The sequence below is a fragment of the Electrophorus electricus genome, chromosome 10 (assembly GCF_013358815.1).
Source record: "Electrophorus electricus isolate fEleEle1 chromosome 10, fEleEle1.pri, whole genome shotgun sequence".
NCBI lineage: Eukaryota > Metazoa > Chordata > Actinopteri > Gymnotiformes > Gymnotidae > Electrophorus > Electrophorus electricus.
In genome coordinates, this window is record NC_049544.1 from 8,607,679 (window position 1) to 8,630,623 (window position 22,945).

The 22,945-nt window shown below is 45.5% G+C and overlaps 1 protein-coding gene across 1 annotated transcript in view; it reads left to right on the forward strand.

The window, feature by feature from the left end:
• Positions 1-22,945, forward strand: part of dpyda.1 (dihydropyrimidine dehydrogenase a, tandem duplicate 1) — a 112,771-nt gene that overhangs the window by 80,634 nt on the left and 9,192 nt on the right. Inside the window, exons 17-20 of the mRNA XM_027016151.2 lie at positions 3,634-3,754; positions 4,989-5,108; positions 15,046-15,188; positions 19,380-19,559. Of these exons, the coding sequence (XP_026871952.2) occupies positions 3,634-3,754; positions 4,989-5,108; positions 15,046-15,188; positions 19,380-19,559 (564 nt within the window). The remainder of the gene's footprint in view (positions 1-3,633; positions 3,755-4,988; positions 5,109-15,045; positions 15,189-19,379; positions 19,560-22,945) is intronic.

Consider the following 22,945-nt stretch of genomic DNA (forward strand, 5'->3'; position numbering starts at 1 on the left):
CTCGCAGCCCCTGCCCTCTGTACCCCCCGCCCCCCTCTTCGTGCTGAAATGAATCCCGCGGCGGGCTCTACCTGCCCCGCGGTGACAGCACGCAGGAAAACGTAAAAATAAATAAAGAATGCTCCGTGGAGCCGCCGTGCCCCTCCTTTAATTTCATACTAGACCTCTCCTCTACTGCATCGCTGGCCCGCCGTCCCTCCTGAGCACCGGAGCCGTGTGCCATTCGCTCGGTCTTTATTGCCACTCGCCGCTCCATTCTCCCCTGCTGAACGCTCCTCGCCGCCGCTGAAAGCGCTCCTTGTCGGATGGGTGCATCAACGTGCCCGCGAGGCATACTGGGTCTCGGGCGTGCTCCGGCCCACTGCGGACGGGTCCCGCTGAGCCCTCCCCCCGCCCAGACGCTCGCTCCTCAGAAAAAGGCCGGCCAGCTGCACAGGTGCTCGGGCTTCCCAGCCAAGCGTGTAATGCCGCGTGGAGTGGACTGCTTGGAGGAGGGACCAGGCTCGCTGGCCCGCAGACAGAGGCTCTCTCCCCCATCTGGCCCGTAATAAGCTGTCACGGGCCCACTGCGAGAGCAGAGTTCTTACAAGCAGCATCTGTTCAGTGGCTGGCGCCTGGCTCCGGGCCACGACCCCGTCGCTCTTGCTGGAGCGGGCATAATGCAATTTTCCATGACCCTCTGGGAGGAAGGCCAGCCTTGCTTCCTGTGCGGCTGTGTTCTTGTTGTTCTTTTTAAAGACTAACACCATTCTGCTCATAAAAAAGGCATGCCCTCAGGATGCAAGCCTTAGACTGCACAGGGACCTGGCACATGGTGGTCACTCCACAAACCTTGTCAAGCTGCTATAACCTTGTATTAAAGAGAAATAACTCCTGTGTAACTGTTGTGATGTCATTACATCCACTGATATGTCTAGACTGCTGTAATTTCTCAGCGCCTGTATTTCCATTTCGTCTGTTAATATCTCGTCACTGGTATCAGATACGTTGATCAGAATTCATTTTTGGGGACGTTTTCCTTCAGGTTTGTCATGAAACAGGAGGTGTGTGATTTGTGCCACTCTGCCTTGCTGCCTATAACACTGGCAACATTGACTTTTGTTGCCTGAAGTTCAGGATCAGCTATATCAACCAATGAATCTCCCGAGGAAGCTAGCAGCACTATCAGCCATCTCTCAGGAGCACCGATATTACAACTCCTTCTCTGGCAGACAGCTCCGAGTGGACTGGTTGAACCCAACACTCCAGCCTTGTTTATGCTCTGTTTAAATCTTGAATAAATCAAGGCAAATTGCCATGGATGGCACTTGCTGCAGACACGAGTGCATAAATCCAATATCTTATGAAAAAGCTAGGAATGAATGTTATCTCCAATGGAGTAACCTTTCCTGTCCCCCATCTAGAGCCTTTAGAATGCGTTTGGCATATTTTTAGGTGCAAATACCAACCCCTCCCTCCACGTTTCCAAAGCAGAACACATATCCACAACATTCAAATCTCATTGGGGAAAATGGCGAGAAAATGATTTTTTCTCTCTCTCTTTTTTGTGTGTAGCACTGAATCACTCAGCATGCCCTGAAAATTCTTTTGGGCTCCCTATTCTGACAAATCAATTCAGGCTAATGGTTTTAAAAAATCAAACACTAACCTTTCCCCTGTGCAGGAAACTGACCTCATAGTTCTGTTTGGCACTTAGACCTTGTAAATCACACTTTTTTTGTACATGGGAGCAAAACCGTCACTCAGGTGGATATGTGCTCACAGTTACTGGGTATGTCAAAACAGAAGCCCATTTCCAGTGGAAGACCTGAGAGTCAGAGCAGAGTAAAGGAGGTGCGTGAGGCAGAGCGGGAGCTCCACAGGAGGGCTCAAACATGAGTGGCAGGTTTGTGGGGGTGTCCAACCAAAAGGAAGAAGGACACAGATGAAAGAAAGCAGCAGAAGCTGCATTAAGTTAACCTTTTCACAACAGAGGATAATGAGAGAAAATTCAAAACTAACAATGACTAACAACAAAACTAACTATGATCAAATGTTGAAAATAAATGTCAGCATAGTAAATAAACAGTGAATAAATAAATCATTACTTCCTACACCGATGTCAAAACCCAGGTGTTGTGTACAATATTTACAAAATATGATTAGCGTGTTGTGATACTGGTTATCTATGTACATTGATTTCCCACACTAGGTGATAAATGGAGTCTGTTGAACACATCAGTTATGTCATGAGAGCAAAGAGAATATAGAGCAGACCTTTGTCAACAAAAAAAAGACAAACCACTTTAGCTTTATCAGTTCAAAATAGGTTTACAGTATATTGTCAGTTGTGTATATAATATCTTAGCAGTAACTGCTAAGGATACAAGGACAAATAGCTTCAGCTGCCAGTGATCATGTAAGGCAGGATGAACTCCTGTAGTGCATGCAGTGCTGTAATCATGTGAACAGCCGTAGACAAGTTACTTGCTTTAAATGTGCAAGTCTACTGTGGAGGCGTGTGAAAACAGTAACGTATCAATATGGGAGGCGAATCCACTAAAATGCTGTGGAAACTGTTTTTCTGCAAAACCTTCGCTCTGATTGGCAGTTAGGTTTAACCTTCAGAGTTACATAATTGGCCAGGAAGGCCTATAATTATTACATAATAAAATGATTACCAAGCTCATAAATGATATATGTAGTGTTAATGCATATCAATTAAGTTATAACATCTCTAGACATGGAGTTTCAAATTGTAATTTATACCCTGGTGTGTAATGTATAACCTGGGGTGAGTGTAAACCTTGGTGCGTAATGTATAACCTGGTATGTAATGTAAACTTTGGTGTATAACGTATAACAAAGTGTGTAATGTATAACCTGGCATGCTTATACAGAATATTTTTTAGAAATTGTTTAAGCCATGTGCACTCCTAATATCATCCATCTGGTTAGATGTGGACCAACCTACTTCTTGCCAAGTTCTCTTCATCAGGAAAAAATGGAAATTAAGACGCTATTTTTTTTAAAGAAGTTAGAAGCACGAAAGAACATTATGTGCGGTACGTCTCTGCTCAGTCTGATTGGGTCACATCGGAAAGCTCTCCAGGTCTTGTTTCCTGGGCATATGTTCTACGGGTTGGAGCTGTTATTTCTCCACGCGGTGGGTGTTGGTGTGGATATCGTAGATTTGGATGTGGTTGTGCTTGAGCAGACTGCAGAGCTGCGCTGACGCTGGGAACAGGGCAGATGCCGAGGGCCTTCTCTCCTCTCTAAACAGCTCCGCTGACAGGCCACAAGATGCCTAATAAAGCATGAATCCTCCTGGAGCAGCGGTTCACACTTATATGATCCCTCTGTCTCTGCCCCAAGCCTCTCTCTCCTTCTCTCCCCGTCGCTCACTCGCCCTCTGCTTCTTGCCCGCTTTCTATCCCTCTCACCTAGTTTTTCATTTCCTCTCTCCCTATCCCTTTCTTTCTTTTCCTTTCTCCTTGCCACATTCCCTCTTGCCCTCGCTCTTGTTCACACACGCCGGACCGATTGCCAACATTAAGTTGTCCTGTTTTGTGTTTTGTCCATTTCGTTCAGTTGAGTGAATCTCTTCTTGGTGTTGTTTTTTCCTTATTTGCTTCCCAACCCCCATTTGAAAAGGATCCAGAATTGGTGCGGAACATCTGCCGTTGGGTTCGACAAGCTGTCAAGATCCCCTTCTTCGCCAAGCTGACCCCCAGTGTCACCAGCATTGTGGACATCGCCAGGGCTGCTCAGGAAGGTAGCTGTGGCTTCTCCCATCATCATTTGCCCATCGCTAACTGTAACGAGTTTCAATGCATTTCACGATTGCAAAGGTCAGATGTCATTGGTGACTTTCTCTAGGCCTCAGGTGCAAGCACATTTTCACATTCAGACATGTTCATGTTCATTGCATGTTCAGTGTGGATGTTTGCGCATTCGGACTAGTGTTTACACATTCAGTGAGGTCTTTTCACATTCAGAGCGGTGCATGCATGTGTGGAATGGCATTTGTATGTTCAGAGCAGCGCTTGGGTGTTCAAAGTGGCGTACGCGTTCCGACCTTCATATGCACATCCGGAGCAGTGTTTGTGTGTTCGGAGTGGCGTTGGTGCGTTCAGAGCAGCGTTTATGTATTCGGAGTGGTATGGCACATATAGTACAGCAGTGGCACATTCAAAGCAATGGTGGCACATTCAGAGCAGTGTTTGTGTGTTCAGAGCAATGTTTGTGTGTTCAGAGTAATGTTTGTGTGTTCAGACTGGCATTGGTGAGCACAGCTTTAGTGCATTCAGAGTGCTGTTCATGTGTTTGGAGTGGTATTTGCATGTTCAGAGTGACATTAGTGTGTTCAGAGTGACGTTTGCTTTTTCAGGGCTGTGCTTGCATGTTCAGAGCAGTGTCTGTTCATTTAGAGCAGTGTTTTTGTGTTCAGAGCAGCTTTTGCATGTTCAGAGCAGTGTTTATGGGATCAGACTGGTGTTTGCATCTTTAGAGCAGTGCTGGTGTGCTCAGAGCAGTTGTTATATATTCAGAGCCACATTTACATGTACAGAGAGGTGCCAGCATGCTCGGAGCAGTGTTTATGCATTCAGGGCAATGTTTGCGAGTTCAGAGTGGTGTTAGCATGCTCAGAGCAGTATTTATGAATTCAGGGCAATGTTTTCAAGTTCAGAGCAGTGTTAATATGCTCGGAGCAGTGTTGGCATGTTCAGAGCGGTGCTTGCATGCTTAGAGCAGTGTTTATACATTGAGAACTGATTCCATGTTCGGAGCGGTGCTAGCCTGCTCAGAGCAGTGTTGGCATGTGCATGCAGCAGCGGAATGACTTGGCAGTGTGTGCAGGGACCGATAGCTCTCCACCAAGCCTTGCGTTAGCCCACACCCTGCAGCGCTTCACGGGCCAGTAATGGCCTCGCACTCCGCCTTCCTCCACCCATACCCACCCCCTCTCCCCCATCACCATGGCTAATGTCTGATCCCCGTGGGTGTAGGTGGTGCAGATGGCGTCACCGCTACCAACACGGTCTCAGGCCTGATGGGACTGAAGGCAGACGGCTCTCCCTGGCCTGCCGTCGGCCGGGACAAGCGCACCACATATGGCGGCGTGTCTGGTAAGTGTCACCCAATGCGCTGGATCTGTTCCCTCCTGCTCAGGAGCGGCACAGCCAGATCGTGTGCGTGTGCAAGTGTGTGTAAATCTATTACTTGCCTCCTTGTGTTTGTGAGGAGTGTGTGCACGCATGTGCTAGTGTAGCTGTGTGGGCTCACTGTCTATTTGCTTCTCAGTTGTAAAAGTGTCTGTGTGTGTGTGTGTGTGTGTGTGTGTGTGTGTGTGTGTGTGTGTGTGAGTCTGGTTCAGGGTGCAATAGCTCCACTCTAATGTGTCTGTGTTATGTGTGGCAGAGCACTGCTGGTCAGTGGCTCTAATAGAAGTGACAGATGGAGTGGAGCGAGGTAGAGAGGTCTGTTCATGCTGCCGCTCTGTGCGGTTTTTTCCTTCTAGTTGAAATAGTACGGACTCTATAAAATAGACAAGATTTGATAGGATGCCAGAGCAAGGCATAATTTTAAATAGGAAATGAATACATCCTTTTGAATACATCCTTATGTATTTTCTATTGCAATATAATACCATATCTTCTGCTGCTACTGTTACTATTCATTACTACACTGAGAAGCCACAGTTCTCTCAGCAGGAAATTTCTAAACAAGAGGGCAACAAACTTTTGTCAAAACCTTTTTTAAAAAATTATTTTATTTAGTTTTTTTATTTGGGTCAGGTAGGCAATTTTTTTTTTTTAGTTTTGCTGTAGTCATTAGGCTTCAGATGTCATGGGAGTCATTTAAGACATGCAAAAGTGTGAAAGTTGCAGCAGCTTCGCTGTAACTCCTTCAGCTGCAGGCCTGCTCCTCTGCTCTTCTGTAGTGAAGATTACATCCATTGTTGAGCAACAAATGCCAGGGGAGAGTGATCCTGCAGGTATGTGTGATTTCTCGGGAACTCTCGCTCTTGAAGCTACTCCCCCAATAACGTCATCATCTTCTCAAATGTCGTCATTCGGGTATGCTTGCGTAGTGTGTGTGTGTGTGTGTGTCTGTGTGTGTTCGCAGTGTGTGTGTGTGCGCGGTGTGTTTGTGTGCGTGCGTGGTGTGTGTGTTTGTGCGTGTGTGTGAGTGTGCACGCATGTGTGCGATGGCCTCTGGGGGAAGCATGTGTTCACTCGTGTCAGCCATGGAAGGTCCGCATTTCCATGACGCCCTGTGATATAGTGAGCAGCAGCAGAAGATGTTAGGTGGATTCATCTACAGAAGCGCACTAACCCTACACTTCACTCCAGAAGACTGACATTTACCCTCGGCTTCACTCCAGGAGACTGACCCTTACCCTCCGCTTCACTCCAGAAGAATGACACTTATCATGCGCTTCAATCTAGAAGGACACTTACCCTTTGCTTCACTCCAGAAGGACATTTACCCTACACTTCACTCCAGAAGGACATTTACCCTACACTTCACTCCAGAAGGACATTTACCCTCCACTTCACTCCAGAAAGACACTCAGCCAACACTTCACTAGAGAAGATGGACACACCTTCAGCTTCCCTCTGGAAGGGCACTTACCCTTTGTTTCACACGACAAGGAGGACACTTACCCTACACTCCAGGAAACACACCTGATATATTTCATGTTAGTGTGCGTTGGTGTGTGACATACGATTTTTGGAGTTTAGTGAGTGGATTTATTTGTTTGTTCTTCCTAAACCATGTTGGGAAATAGATTGCTTGAGCTTAAATTACATGTGCTGTTTCGAGTTGCACCGGTGCTGACAGTCTGATTGTTGTTCTTCTGCATGTTGTCTGCTCTCGTGCCGGACGGCGGTTTGTGGGCTCCTGCCTCCTCAGAGCTGGATCCGAGGCCCTGCCTCAGGCGGCGGGGACGGTGGCCGGTGTGTGTAGCCGCTCACAGACTGCCTGCTGAAGCCTCTGGGCTATTTTACGAGGCACTCTGCCTTTCTTTCACACGCTGGGCTCTCGGCCGTGCACGTGTGGCTAGACTGCTAGGGTCTGAGGAGTGGGGAGGTTTGGGGACGTCTTTGCTGCCCTGTCCTGTCGCCCTATGTTAGCCTCCCATGACAGCAGGGATGGCAGGAGGAAGGGGCAGGTGTAGAGGGGAAAAGTCCTGAGCCAAACAGGCATGGGCATGAAAAATTAATGAAAAAACGATTGCAGCTGTATTTTATGTTAAGCAAAACTACTCGATGTAATCTTTTCCGCATTTAAGCTGTGGCTGGCGGGCCCAGTGGTGTCCACCAGGAGCCTGGCCGCCTGGAACCTGCGGGGTTTCAGCTGCCTACTCCACCTAGCATACACCCACCACCACCCCCTCCCTCCACCTTGCCGCAGCTCCACCCATGCCTCCACCATAGCAGCCTCAGACACCACCTCCAGCAGACTGTGCTTCACTACAGCAGTGCTGTATGGCCTTTTATTTAACAACAAATCTGTGATGACTCAGAAGTGTGTTCCTATGCGTATGCCTGTGGTTGTGGGCTCATGACTGATGCACATTGTATGCCTCAAGGCCACAAGAGGCCTGATCTGACAAACCTCATATACGCACCAATCTCACATTAATCTTACATTTACTTTTGTCTGGCCTCCTGCCGGGCCTTGCATTCCACAGTGCCAAGCTTTTCATATAAAGCAGAATTCACATATATAAATGGTTTGGTTTGGTGTCTGTGAGAATGTTTGGCACAGACTGTTAAGCAAGTTGGCAGGTAGCTCTGAAACAGGCAGAGTTGCTAAACTAGACACCCACAAGACATGCAAGTATTTGTGTTCATCTGCACAGTCTCAACACTTTCCTATTGTCTGGCATGTTTGTAGCATGTGGTTCGGATGATATCCGCTGAGTACTGTGAATTATGCATTTACCTCGCTCCTTCCCGCTCGCCTGGGCACGGGCCACAGGGAAGAGCCGCTATCCCGACTCATTTCAACTCACTAATCATGTGGCCTGGACGTGTCTGAACAGAAGTTATAATGGCGGTATCCTCTCTACCTTTCACCTTATAAATAAGCTCTGCATGTTTGTACTTCTGTGAACCTTGACACAACAACAACAACAACAAAAGATGCCTTGAAAAAGGAACGGAGATGTATGAAAGCCTAACCGATTCTTGCTTCAAATAGCAGGAAAACACTCTTACTTTTGAAAGAACTGTAGTGAACTAAGCTCCTGCCATATTGTTACTGCAACAGTGACCAGTAGAGACTAACAGGCTGCTTGATATATTGTAGAAAACTTTTAAAACCACACTCTAGATGACCCAAACTGTGTACATGTTTTATATTTAGACCAGTAGTATCCTAGCTCTGCTGAGTGTGTGGTTGTACATAGTGTGTGTGGAGTTGCACATAGTCTGTGTACTGTTGTATATAGTGTGTGTGTTTAGCTGTACATAACTTGTGTGTGGTTGTACATAGCCTGCGTGGAGTTGCACGTGGGGGTGTGGGGGGATAGTGGCACCCACTCCACATGACGGCATTTTTCTAATCATTGGTGTATTTGATTTGTTTGCAATGAGTATGAAGCTTGGGATGGTCGTGGGTAGCACGTGCGTGCGTGTGCATGCACGGGTGTGTGCGCTGGCCTTCATTAGAGTGCACTGCCATGGACTGGCTTGTGTCAGAGCCCCTGTGAGAGCTCCAGGACATGGGCACATATGCTGCTGCATAACTGCAGCCTATCAGAGAGAGGGAGAGAGAGGGAGAGAGAGGGAGAGAGAGCAAAAAAAAGGACAAAAGAGATACACAAGAAGAGGGCGGGAACAAGAAAGAGGACAAATGAGAGGAAGAGAGAGGAAAAGGGAGGACAAGAGGATGAGAGAGAGAGGGAGAGAGAGAGAAAATGCCCCACTCAAGTGTTCCCGTGTTGAGTGTTCCTCAAGTGTTTTTGTGCTTATTGATCGGGCCGGCATCTCGGGGCAGTAGCTCAGGCCTGGGCTGGGCTATCCTGAGGCAGTTCTTTCTGCGCTCTTTTCTAGGGTGATAATCGGGGTGGGTCATGTGCACACCAGCCACGCTGATTGTCCTCACGCAGGCAGGACATGCACGCATAAGGCGCGGCAGTAGCGGTTGTCTGCGAGCCCAGGCTGACTCCAGCCTTGAGACTAGCCTGGCTGCACCTGCATGCATCTGCACTGTCATTCCCCGTTGGGAAGAAAAGCAGGAGAGAATCTGTCTCCTCCACCATCTCCTCTCTCGCGTCTTAAGGGCAGCACATGTGTTTTGCGTAGGGTCTTCTTCATGTTTGCGTTTTTATTTACCAGTCCTTCTCCATCTCGCTGCACGAGTCCTGCCCGGGCTGCTGAGGTGTGCAGCAGGACTGCAGGATGCCAGGCTCCGGCTCCTTCATTTAGGGCTCCATGTCTGAGTAATCAGCGCGGCGGCATGGTGCGGTAGGCCTGATTAATTAAAACTGCCTCGCTGAGGATGGACTTCTCAGCCCTGTCAAGATTTCAATTTCATGTTAAATATTTTCTAAAGGCCAGACCCTTAAATCTCATGGGCCGGTAGCAGGCAGTGAGCTGTGGAAGCAGGCGTAGGCTAACTGCTAATGATAAGAACACAGGCTGTGATGAGATGTCTGTAGTACAGTGGCTGGATTAGGCCATCAATCACTGCACTCCCCAGGGAAGCAGTGGAGAAGACAAAACACTGAGGGAAAAATTAGAAGGAAAACATTACTGGAATATTTGTGTTGCGCTCTCGCTCTCTCTCTCTCTCTCTCTCTCTCTCTCTCTCTCTCTCTCTCTTTCTCTCTGTGTTTCTGTTTTGTTCTCTCTTTGCCTACCTTCTTTTATATGCTGGTGTGTGTAGGCACTGAGATAACTTCCCCACCCATTGGAAAAAACAAAAAAATAAAATACCTTTGCATTGTGTGTCTCCATGTCTTTCTGTCAGGGAGTCACCATAGTCTCTCACACAAGTCACTGTTCAGTTGTCACTACACTGATCTGGCCTCTTTGGACCATCTGAATATTAGCCCAAAATTTTGAAATACAACCAGTAGTTGAAAAAATGTTGCAAATTTTAATTTTAGTAGCACAAAATGTTTTCAGCAATTTAGCTGTTTCCATCTTTCTGTATATACATATATACAGATATATGTATATATACATGTATACAGTGAGTCCAAAGAAATCTCAAAAACAAGCACAAAGTTAAACCCCATAATCCAGGAACAATGCTCCGTAATATTGTTCACACTATTGTAATGGCCAAACACGTAATTGCAGTGTGCAGCAGGCATGGTTGTGACTGGTTTTGTAGCACTTGTGTATGCAGTGGGCATGGAACCATTTTAATGAAAAGTAACCAAGTAACCAAGATACTTTGGTTCAAATGGTGCATTTTATTCGGAAACCTCAACAGAAGTGCAGTGTTGCTACACTGCTCAGACACCATCTGTCGATTCTCAAACTCACATCCTGAGTTCTGTTTTCCCAGTATTATCACATGCATTCTGTACATCAACCACACTGCTCGCTCCACTATTCTCAGTGCTGTTTGCAAATCATAGAAATGTGGGCTTGTGAGCATTAATTAGTGTATGGAGTTGTGTAAATTACTTAATCATCGGCATTATAATTAGATTAATATTAAATATGAGGAAAGTGTAACACTTTTCAGGGCACTTTGAGTAAAAAAAAATGATTATGGAGTAATATGGGCATTAATTATGTTGTGTGTTGTAGTCATCTTTCTGTGGCTGGAGTGAATTTTTTTTATCCATTTCTGCAAGCTAACGGCACGATTCTATCTTGCATTAGCTTGAATGATTCATTGAATTTACAGTAATGTGTTGAAACATGCACCAGCAATAAGCTCCTCTGAAAAAAGTCCTTTTACTATTCAGGTTCTGTATTATTTACTAAAGACTACTTAAAATGTCTTGTGTTACCTTGTTTCCAAACTCCAAACTTCACAATATTAATATTTCAAGTCATGAATCAATATCTATTAAATGAAGAACTGTTCAGTTGGAAAGATGTAGCTTTTTTTTCTGCTGGTGACTGTAAACTCTCTACTTTTCTACAAAAGCTGTTCTTGGAGTCTGTTTTATTCGCAGCAATCCACCAAAATGGTAATGAAAACAATGATAAAAAATGAATGCAGTTGGTAAACGTGATCTGAGAGCTAAAGGGGAGGCTGTTCAAGAATCCAGCATATTCATCGCCCATTTTATGATTCTTGCTTATTCTACTGTTATGTGTCTTTTACAGTGCAGTGCACACTGTTATAAGCACAAGGGCCATAAGTTATTGAAGCAATATAGCCTTACCGCCTATTCGCATGCTCTGGAAATTAAAGGCCCTTTTGAGAATCTGCACTGAAAGGCTCAGAAATCAACTTGGCCAATTTTATACAAGGGCATGTTAGTGCTTCAAGCATTGTCTTCCCCCTTTATGCCATAGAGAGGCGAAGCTTAAATCTTGTCACCCCCCAGTGCCGTAAAACAGCACTTCTTCCTATGGAGTAGCATCTGCGCGTTCCCGCTCTTTCAGCATACTAGATTGCTTATTTACGTCTGTATTTGTGACGGCCCAGTTTTGAAGCAGCGCAGGCCACGTGCATGCATTGCCTGGGAGTGATGGTCTGCACTGCGGGACACCCGCCGCCCAACCTGCCTTGCTCAACCACATGTCATTCTTGTCGTGGGCCACATACCGGAAGCACAATGGCTGGTCTGTGCCTCTGTGGGAAATGCACCGCACAGCCTGTCCTGCTGGTGGACCGAGAGGAAATGGCTCCAGCAGTGTGTATGGATGAGAGCACTGCAGTACACATGGCTCCCAGTTTAATGAATAAGTTCTAAAATATTTTCCTACCTGGGAGATCTAGGCTGTTATGCCAGTTCTAAACAGTGCATTTAGCACTGGTGGGCAGCGCCATGCTATCATTTAGCAAGATTTTGCCTATTGTCTTGCATTTCACAGAAAAAGGAACATTTCATGGGATAGGCTGATTAGATTCTGATTTAACTTTTAAACTGTGTATGAATAATATTGCTAGAATTCTATTATTTAAGAAATATACATGACTGACAACATATCTGCAAGATGCTAGTTAAGGGGAAATATTACGTTTGACACTGCTCATTCTTACAAAAAAAAACATTTTCAGACACCCATTTTAAATAGACCAATGAATGTTGATGGTTAACGATTAGTGGTCAGTTAATGGTCTGTTATCAGTCAGGAAAAACAATCGAATTGAGCATCCATACCAGAGAGTGTTATGGTTATGTTCAGTCACTAAAATTGAAAGTTACTCCTTCGTACAATGTATTTTTAATTGGATTTTTTTTTTTTTTTTTATGGACATTTAATGGACATTAATAGACTTTTTCTCTTACAATTTTTCTGTAAGATTGAAGGGTCAGTAGCATGCCTGGCCACAAACTGCAATTGAATTTTTTTTCCATTATAGTATGTGTAAACATCTCGTGGGAGTTTGACACTCCTGGAGTGTCAAAACGGACTTTGTTGTTTTTTCTATTCAAATTTCCTGATGCTTTGTTGCATCAAATAATTGGTTAAACATAATGCCATCACACCATCAAAGGGAAAATGTGAACTGATGACATTTTCCAAAATGCCAGAATTATCGTTACACTTTTATTACAATACAATAAAATGAGCAAATGCATTCACCACGTTTCATCGGAATTATTTTAGCTCAAAATAGGTTGTTTATTATATTAATGCAACTGTCAAGACAGAAAGCTAATAGCAGTTTCAGGTGATTCTGATTTTTGTGTGGCCACCTATTTACCGGCCAGACGAAAGACACAAAGGCATTGAAGCAGACCGCCGAATAAAACGCATGATCTTATTTATTGCTAATGCGCATGGTGCCAAGACTTATCCACATGCTCAGTGTGCGTTAGACATTAGTTGTTCCCACACTATGGTAATGATAGGTCTGTGTGTTTGACAGCTCTTGCCCGAGAGCCCACCCTTTCATCTTTATTTCCACCCTCATTTTTCTTATTCCCCTCACACGTGGAGCCATGTAGCAGGATCACTCACTAAAGCGCAGATTTGTTCAATGTAGGCGCCGTAGCAGTGCGCTGGCGCTTCATTCTCCCCTCGCCGCAGAACCAGGGTTCGCGGGTGGGGCGGGAGTGGGGCTGCTTAGGGGTGGGGTTCGTTATGATCCTGTTGGTCATGTCTGGGTGGAGTTCCCTAATTGCCTTTCCTTGGATGTGCTTTTCTTGATTCTCCTACTTGTTTGACGATTCCCAATTCCAGGCCCCCGGTGTCCCACCTGATTCCTGTGTACATCGTGCTGTGCTCGGAATTATTCATCAAAATAGTTGGTGTGACATGCTTGGCTTGAGTGAGTGCCTCACGCTGGCTGACCTGGAGAGAGGAGAGCAGAGATTGTGGAGGCACTGCCTGGCTCAGGGGTCTCCCACATGTGACCGCTTCGTTCCAAAGCCCAAGAGGCAGTTGCAGCGTCTGATACCATTACCAAGTCACAGCTCGACTACTGACCTGAGGTCAGTCTCCGCTGCTCTGCGCACCGCAGACACCACCCCTGTATGCGGCTGCTTTGTCAAGAAACAACGGGCGCTGTCCTTTCCCGTGGAGGCAGAAAAAAGTGCGTGAAGGACAAGCGGGGTGTTGTAACACAAAGGCTCCACGGCCAGATTGGAGGTCCACTGTCACTCAAGCTTGTATGATTTCACCCTCCATCCCCGTTTTTGTCTGCTTGTCTGTCAAGCGAGGTCTCAAGATTTCTCTGCCTTTAGAGGTGGTTGTTCGTATAAAACCAGTGCCAGTGAGGTAGTGTGTGAGGGGCTGGAGTCTTTGAGGGGTACTCATCCATTTCTAATGCAATTAGAAGTCTCACTAGTTCCACTGCAGTTCTCTGTGGGCAGCGCGGGTGACCCTCACCCACACTCCAGTCCCCAAGCTTATGTTTGAGTGCCAGCCATCAGAATTGCTAAACGTCCCCTGACTAAGTTGACTGTAATTCGTGTCAGCAGATTACACGGCTCTAGGTGTCAAGGGTTGCATGTTTTGTTGAGGAACGGTGTAGGATGACGTTGGAGGAGATAAACCCGTCACTCCATGAAGGTAAGAGGATCACCGTGGCTAGGCTACTGGCTGTCACTTCAGGCATGTGCGCGCGTGTGACCCATGAAACCAGCTCCACCGGTGCGGGACTACTCACCCCTTTTTTTTTTTCTAGCTCCTTTTTATTTTTGCAGAAGAAAGATAGAACGAGGAAGGGGGGCGATCCTTGTATCGTACCTTGTTTGCTCCCAAGTTGCTCTGCTTCTGTCAGATAATGCCCCATAATGCACCATGTGTCATGGATGCTGAATAAATTAAAAAAAAAAAAACTGTGAGAAAAAAACAACAGAGGAGGAAGATGGAATGTACACTGCTGAGACGCATCTTTCCTTCTTTTTGTCATTAATAAGGGTCATTTAACATGAAGGAGAATGCAGCTGTGTGCATGTGTGCCAGTGTCACCACGCTAGACTTTAGTGCCACTGGAGCTAAATGAGGGGAGACAATGTCTCCCACTGATCAATGAGGGGAAAGCCTGCCAGCTAGCTGTGGTTAAATCTAATGTAATAAACGGCTCCATCTGTCACCGGGATCGGACTGGAGGTTTTAATTCATTCGGGACACTGAGATCCAGGTAAATAAATAAAGGTTGTAACATTAGGAGATACAGCGCTCCCCAGAGACGGCAGTCTGAACCCGTGTGTGTGTGTGTTTGTGTGTGTGTGTGTGTGTGTGTGTTTGTGTGTTTGAGAAAAGAAAAAAAAGAGACAGACATGAATATGATGATTATCAATGCTGATGATCAGTGTGTGAGGAAGTCCATTTTGTTATCAGATGAGGTACTACTGGGGGGCCATTTCACAGATATTAGTTTACTAATTAAATAATTCAGTGTCATTAAATCTGGACATGTTTATTTGTTGGCTTTTGTTTGTTTTTATGTGCATGTGTACAGGCAATGCCATTCGTCCAATTGTTCTGAAAGCAGTGAGCGCCATAGCAAGAGCCTTGCCTGCCTTTCCCATTCTGGCCACCGGGGGCATCGACTCAGCTGAGTCTGGCCTGCAGTTCCTCCATGTCGGAGCCTCTTTACTGCAGGTACTGTCGAAGCCGAAACTCATGAACATTTGCGGAAATCCAGCATGCAGTAAAATAATTGTAATTCACATGTCTATTCATTCTACCCTTAAATTGCAGTTAGTGGTATCATGAGCCTGCTAAATGTATCTGAAAATATATCTCACATATGTAAAGTTGTAATTGGAAAACTTTGAAAAAAATGTAGATGTAAGATTGGAAAGTGTTTTCAAACTGCATATCCTCAGTGGGTTGTTTCTGGGGAGTAATCAGTCAGAGAATCTGCATACAAATTGAATCACTATCTGTGAATAAACACATCCACTATTTTTTAAAATGTGATTTAATGTTTGAGTAATGCCTTTCCGTCACCCACCTGTTATGTCTCAACACTTGATCTGAGGAGCTTTTTTGCAATGCATCCAGAGACTCGTCCTCAGAATTAATATGAAAATTTAATTACAGAATAAAAATTGGTTCTTGATCGAAACATAATGCCTTCAATTACAGATTCTCTGCCTTGAAAAGCCTTAATTTGTATTTCATCTTGCAAAATATAATCACTATTTATAAAGCTCTTTTCCTTTTTTGACAGTTTTGTTCTCAGTGATGAAAGAAAATACATTTTTGTTGTTTAAGTTTTTTGCTGAGGATTAGTTCTATGAATTCTGGGTTGGATTAAGATAGAACTTAGAAGTTTGTGGTTTGTTTAGACGACATGCAGTGTCAGTGCTACACTGAGAGATGCCTCAAAGGCCCAAGGCTTTGGGAAATTACTACTGCAACATACCCAGGCACAGTTAGCAGTAAGCGTTTATCATAGCCAAAGACTAAAGCATTATATCTGATGGTAATATCGTACTCTCCAGTCTCTCCACAATGTTTTATACTAGGACTGACTTTCACCAATAAGGAGTCATTCTTGCTGGTACAATCAGGGAGTCTTGTAGTCTAAACTGAAGGTACACAGAAGCCTTGAATGGGAGAATCAAGCTTTGGGGCAGTAAGAGCAGAGTGCTGTCAGTTCCAGTGTTGGAGACACTTGTGCTGTTGTGTCTAAGTAGTGATTGACTCCATGCCACATCAAACATATTCTCCTAGAACAAACAATATAATGAAGTCCATTCATATCCTGTATCGATTTCTCCCTACATCGACCAGGGAGTTTTTGTCACTCTCTGGTTATTGAAGACCAACTCTCTGAAGTCATATGTCGTACGCTACTTACAAAACCTCATTTTCATTACCCTATATTCCAAAAGAAAGTAGGAGTGCTTCTCCCAGTTAAGCCCAGTCTCTCCAACATCCCCTTTTTTAGCAAGATGGGTTGCGTGTCTTTGCTGCAGGTGCCTTCCTGCACGTGCGCTGATGGAGACGAGGCGCCCACCTCTGCAGCCACAGATGGCTCTGCGGCTTACCAAGCCCAGATGCGGGAGGAACTAATGCGATCCACTCAGCAATCAATACGCCTTAGTTGATTCATTACCAACAAACATTGCTTTGCAATCGCCCTGCAGGGGATTTGCTCCTTATGGTGCCTATCGACTTCCGCACATGTGTCTGCGTGTGAGATCTGCCCGGCTGCCTTTTCGCGAGGACGTAAAGAGCCTACTTTTGCACTCTGCTTGCTTAAAGTTTACAATGCGTTTCACTTTGGGGAAAGACCTACTCTGCCAAGCGCTTGCCATACAGTGGAGCTGTTGTGAAGGCATCCCTCAACTTTATTAACATTCACCTGTTTGGCAGGTTTTGTTTTTTTTTATCTCATGTCCTAATGAGATATTGAAATGGCCGCCTTTAGCAGTAGCGAGAGCAGGTTGTCACCATGATGTCGTTGGCAGGTCTTTTGGGGCAATGGAGCAGTATTTCACTAATGGCCGAGACAGTTCAATCTTAATGATCCACGCTGCAATTTCTGTCCGTTTGGGTGCATGTAAACAGCTGTGAACTGCAATAAAGGAGCCATCATCAGGTAGCAAAAATGACTTGTGGCTCAGAAGACATCAGGAATTTGTAATTCACTCTAAAACAACTAAGTGTCTCCGTAGGGAAGAAAAGATCAGGCAGCACAAAGCGAGCTTTTAACAAGCAGCATGTTAAAATATCGATTGAAGAAGCACTGCATACAGTATTTCTATAGACAAAAACAAAGGGAAAAGGTTATGTGTGCCTCTCAATTCACGAAGTCCAGTACACATGGTGGGGTCTTGCTAGATTTTATTGACAAAAGAAAGTAAAGTTCTGTATTCAATGACTTTTGAAATGCATTCACCTCCACTTAATGCTGACGTCCAGTTGCTGTTCAACACAGCCGGCATCTCTTACCTGGAAAGCAATACAAAACATCAGTGGCTAATATCCTTTGGCATATTGAGCATAATGCTCTAATCAAAAGGACAAGAGCTTCATGCATAGTCATTGTAACATTTGGATACCAAACTGAATTAATCTTCCTCTCTTTTGGGAAGGTGCTGTCCTGCTAAATGCCAGAATTTTATCACTGGAAATAAAAGAGCTGACAGAGAAAGAGAGTGTGTGTGTGTGTGTGTGTGTGTGTGTGTGTGTGTGTGTGTGTGTGTGTGTGTGTGTGGAGGGGGGGATCTAAAAGCATTTGAGATCTCAGAAGGAGTCGAAATCAATGCACAGCCACAGTTTTCAGAGTAGATAAAAGGGACCTGCTGCCTCAATTGCCTGGAAACTACTTAGAAATTCTCACTTCGATTTATTTCAGGAGTCAGCCACATTAGGACTAAATGCTGTGGAGCAGGGCATCACATCTTTGATGTTCCCAACCAAATGAGAGGCACTAATGGACATATTCCCCCACTCAGTGCAACAGGGCTCAGATTTTATAACTACAGCCGTGGGAAGATCACAAATTGGTCTGTTCTATCATAATTAATGAATTCATTCATTCTCATTCATACATTTTTCATGAATAGTTCTTTAAATGAGGTTGCAGTGCCCGAGTAGTCATTTGCTTTTCAGGATATGAATATCTGGATTTTGGGTAATTTCTAAATCCTATATCTGAGTTGCTTATGGCTGAGATAGTAGATCCTTTCAGAGTGAGTTTAACTTTATGTGAAATATTTTCATTTCATTGGGTTTTTAATCCAAGGCCAATAATTAGTTTGGTCAGATGCTTTTCGTAGTGTGAACTCTTCTCAGAAGCATTATCCCTTTCTGTGGGCTGTACATGTGGAACACATTTGTGATTCTCTGCACTGCTCACTGACATAATTAAAACCATTGTTAAATTACATTTGCCCTGCATCATGTCAAAATTAAGGTGAAATGTTATCAAAATTAATTGGGCTCTTTTTGTTGCTTTGATTTTTTCGTTTTCCTGTTCTTTTTTTTGGGGGGGGGGTGTTTGTTTTGTTTGTTTATTGTTTTTTTGTGAGGTGTGCTGAAAGACAGACGGCTGGTGTGCAGCGCAGCAGAGTAACAAGTTTTATGCAAATGAGAATCCTAATGAAAAACATACTGCATCTGTAAGCCAGACATGGGCAGCTCGAATAAATGGCTCCATTTTCTCAGCATGTGGCGCTCTGACTGCGATTTAATTTTTAAATACACCACTAACATGGCACAGCCGAGTGCACCTTCCAAGGAAGCCACTGGCAGGACTGTGGCTGATATCCTTGGGAAGGCTAGAGAAATCTTCCATAAGACACGGGCGCGAGGAGTTGGGCTGCATGCATCAGACAGGAGTCGTCTGCACATGGTTGCCGTGTGGCTGGGAGTTAATCCTGTGAAAGGTAGCGCTTAGCTGTCACGAGCTGATGTCAGATCAGATGGGGCTGGAAGATAAGCGCGTCTTATCTGTTGCTTTAGGACTTGCCGTGACTGCCATCTGAAGTGCCAGAGACACATGCACAAAGACACAGGTCCCACTGCTCCATGCAAATCACACTGGCTAAGCCCAGAGTGTAAGAACCAATCGAAAGGGCTTCAACATGAGGTTTGGTTCAGTTGATTAGTGGCTCAAGCGGAGCTTTATCAGGCTCATCTCTGCGCTGTGTGTGAGAGGAGTATTTATTAGATTTCTTTAAAGGTCACCCATATTATCTCAGGATGTGTTTCCTGCTTGCGTCAGTCTTTCTGATGTAATGTCGCACATTTAATCAACTGCATGTCTCTTACTGTGCCCCTTGCCGTGTGTGTGTGTGTGTGTGTGTGTGTGTGTGTGGGCTTGCGTGGGGGTAGGTGTGTAGTGCGGTGCAGAATCAGGACTTCACAGTGATCGATGACTACTGTACCGGACTGAAAGCTCTGCTGTATCTGAAGAACATTGAGGAGCTGCAGGACTGGGACGGTCAGTCTCCGCCCACTGCCCGGCACCAGAAGGGCAAGCCTGTGCCCACACTGGACGCGCTGGTGGGCAGGGTGAGTGACTAGCGACTCATACTCTCCCTGCATTATCCATTTATTTCAGGTTTCCAACCAAATATTAGTAGTACACACTGTAATTCCAGAGTTGACAGAGCAGGTACTCATTAATACAGCAATGGCATTATAGCTGTGTATATCTCCATTTGTGTTACATTGTTATTACACGGCTGGAATTCACATAATTACAGTGCTGTCCAAAGCATAAAGTGCCCACTTGTATGGTAAAGCAATTTCCTATAGCAGCAGAGTTGGTGAACTGATGGGGAGCAGAGGTCAGTCTTTATGTTGGTTATATTACAGTACATCTATGAGGAGAAAAGTACGGAGTCTTTTGGGGGAAATGACCATAATCTTAACCTAATGAAGGGCAGGTCACAGCTTGTCGGCTAATAAAAGCAATAATTGCAGAAGAGAAACACAAATGTCAAGAGAGCTGGCGGGAAGTGGCAATAGTTTGCTTTGCGATCTAATCTACAAAATACAAAAGAGTTTTCTTTGAGTAGTGTGAGAAAAAAAAATTGGTTTACTTTAATGTTGTACATTTCTCCCCCTTTTTCCCTTTGTACATGACATTTACATAACAGTAGCACCACAATAACAGACTCAGAGGATGAGATTGGACAAAAGAAGCCACTTTGCATTTTGCATGTGCACTCTGCCTTTGGTAAGCCGCCTTATTTGTGCACAAGAAATATTAGGCAATATGTAAATGAGAAAAACTTCAGTAAACTCTTTTGAAAGCTCTGCATTAGAGGCCTTTATCAGATCACAGTGCTCTTGCTAACACACTAGCCCAGTGGCAGCGCTGAAGCCTGCGTGCAGTTTCACACGCAGCATCAGGGCCGTCCCCGGCACGTGACGGCAGGATGCCTCACCGTGGCAGGGCACGACAGTTTAAACGCTAGTGGCAAACGAGAATGCGGAAATAAATGATCGGATGCAGGCAGTATCAGAGGAGTGAGAAGTGTAAGCCATTTCCACACCAACGGGACATTATTGCCCAAGCTGTCGGCACGCCAATAACCTCCCCCCTCAGCCTCCGTCCATGTGGCCACAGCCGAGGTGCTACAACCCCCCGTCAGCCCACCGTCGGGAACCGATGGTGATGAGTTGCCATGGCCAACGTGCTTTACTCCTGCGGTAGGAATGGTGCGATGGAATTGCACTGGGGAGATCGCCTGTTTGGTCCTTTCAGATGCTGAGTCGGAGTTATCCGTTATTCCGCTCACTACTTGCAAGTGCAGTGTACCGAGGGCGGAAAGGGACACACACACATGCACACAAACACACGCGCACACACACACACACACACACTTGCGGCATTCTTTTAAGTCCAGTTTATATAGAAAGGGTGTGGAGGAATATGCAGCAGGTCACAAGTGAAGAGGGACTGGACATATTGCCTGTCAGTGCCTGTATGGGACTGGCCCAGGTTAAGCCTTGACTGAGGCCTGTGATTGACAGCTCACCTGGGCGGGAGCGGGATTGGGGGTGGGGGAGCATCTGTACAGACATGCTTCATATACAGCACCACAGAGAACAGACAAGGATTGACTGTGTCAAACAAAAGAGCGGAGTTGAGAGGGAGGGAAGGACATTCCCACTTTAAGTGCACGGCAGGGAGGAGAAGAGCCGGAGAATAAGTGAGCAGAATATGAGGCGGGCTAGCCGGAAAAGGCAGTTTGATAGCTCTATAACTCAGGAGATGGGACGAGAGGGAGCGAGAGGTTGAGTGCACAGAAGTCACTGTCACAGCAATTCACAGGAATGGCAGTTGATAAAGGGGAGCCTAAAGCAGTACTCAACTAAAGACATATTTTCTCTCTCTTTGTTTAACATAGGCAGGCGGAGCGCTGTCTCAGGCAGGCAGTCTCCACGGCAAGCATTGCTACCTCAAGGGAGGAGCAGCAAGGCTTTGATGCCTAAGTGTGCTATGCCGTTTGGGGGTTTTTCAGCGCCATTTCCAAAGTGTTCCTTTCCTCGGGTTTTTCGCAGAAAACGATGTTATGTTTGTATTTTTTCTATACCTCAGTGGACCTGCAGTAACGCAGCGTGTCCAATAGAATGCGCCGTGTTCGAGCTCATCGTGTGTCGACTGTTTCCTGCTCCGGCTCCGGTGGGCACAGACGGCACAGCCTGCGCTCCTGACCCTGCCTGAGCCACACGGCCCCCCACCAACGGGGAAGCCTCTCGGCAGGAAAGGGAAAAAAAAAAAAAAAAAAACAGCAGCAACCGTCAGCGCATGAGAGGCTGAAGGGGAAGCGGGTAGGCTGACCTGCCACAGACCCGGCCGCCGGCACCTGACCGGGCCCAACAGGAGGGGAGGGGCAGCACAGTGAGACGCAGCCAGCAGGGCAGAGGGTGTGGAGGCTGTTAAACAGCAGAGGGGCTGGCTGTGTGGTGCCGGCCTGCCTAGCAGGCCTGTGGTGGTAATGAAGCATTCAGCCCGCCTGCCCTAGCAGCACTGGTCACTGGCCACTACTTGGCTCTCGCGGCGTGGTTAGAGGGGGAGGGGGTCGAGCAGATGGAGTGTGTGCATGTGCGTGCATGAGTGTGTGGGTATGTGTGCATGTGTGTGCGTGCGTGTGTGTGTGTGTGGCGTTGCTGAAACTCAACGCAATGGCGTTGCTGAAACTCAAATAAAAAAGTCTTGCTTTTATATACAGTAATACTTTTACATTTATTCATTCCTCCTCTAAACCCCTTCATCTAATTCAGGGTCGGGGGGCTGGAGCCTATCCCAGCAGTAATACCGTGTATATATTTTTATTTACAGTATTTCAGTGTGTGGGACAGTGGCCCTGAAATAAATCTTACAGTGCTGCACTGTTGGCAAGCTTCAGTGTATTTTTTAGATGTACTATCCTGCGCATTTTGTGTAACTATTAAAAAACATTTTCTAAAGATGGTTTCACTAGATTTAGGAAGCACATTCTGATCACACAATGTATTGCATCTGCTGCTGTCCATGGCTTAGGTATTGAATGGCATCTTAGCATCTTCTATTATAAGTAGCAAGTGAAGTCGGGTGACTTTCAGAACTTCCATTATGCACTTGGATCGAGAGGGCTAGAGTATTTTTTTCTAAGGAATGCAAATCATAACGTGTTTTGTACGGTAAGTGCTGAATGCATACAGACTACCCCAGTTCTTGCCTGTGGCCTCTGTTTTTTTCATTTGCTTGCACAATAATGGTGATTATGTGATTAGACTTTTGATGTGTTTTTTGACCAAGTGCACAGACCAATTGGCAATAAGGTTTTAAAATATACAAGGAGATTAATTACTACAAAAATGAAATTTCCCATACTCTTGAAACAATGAGTAGGCCTGTATTTCTGTGTTACTATGTGCATGGGAAGACAAATGCCTCAATATCA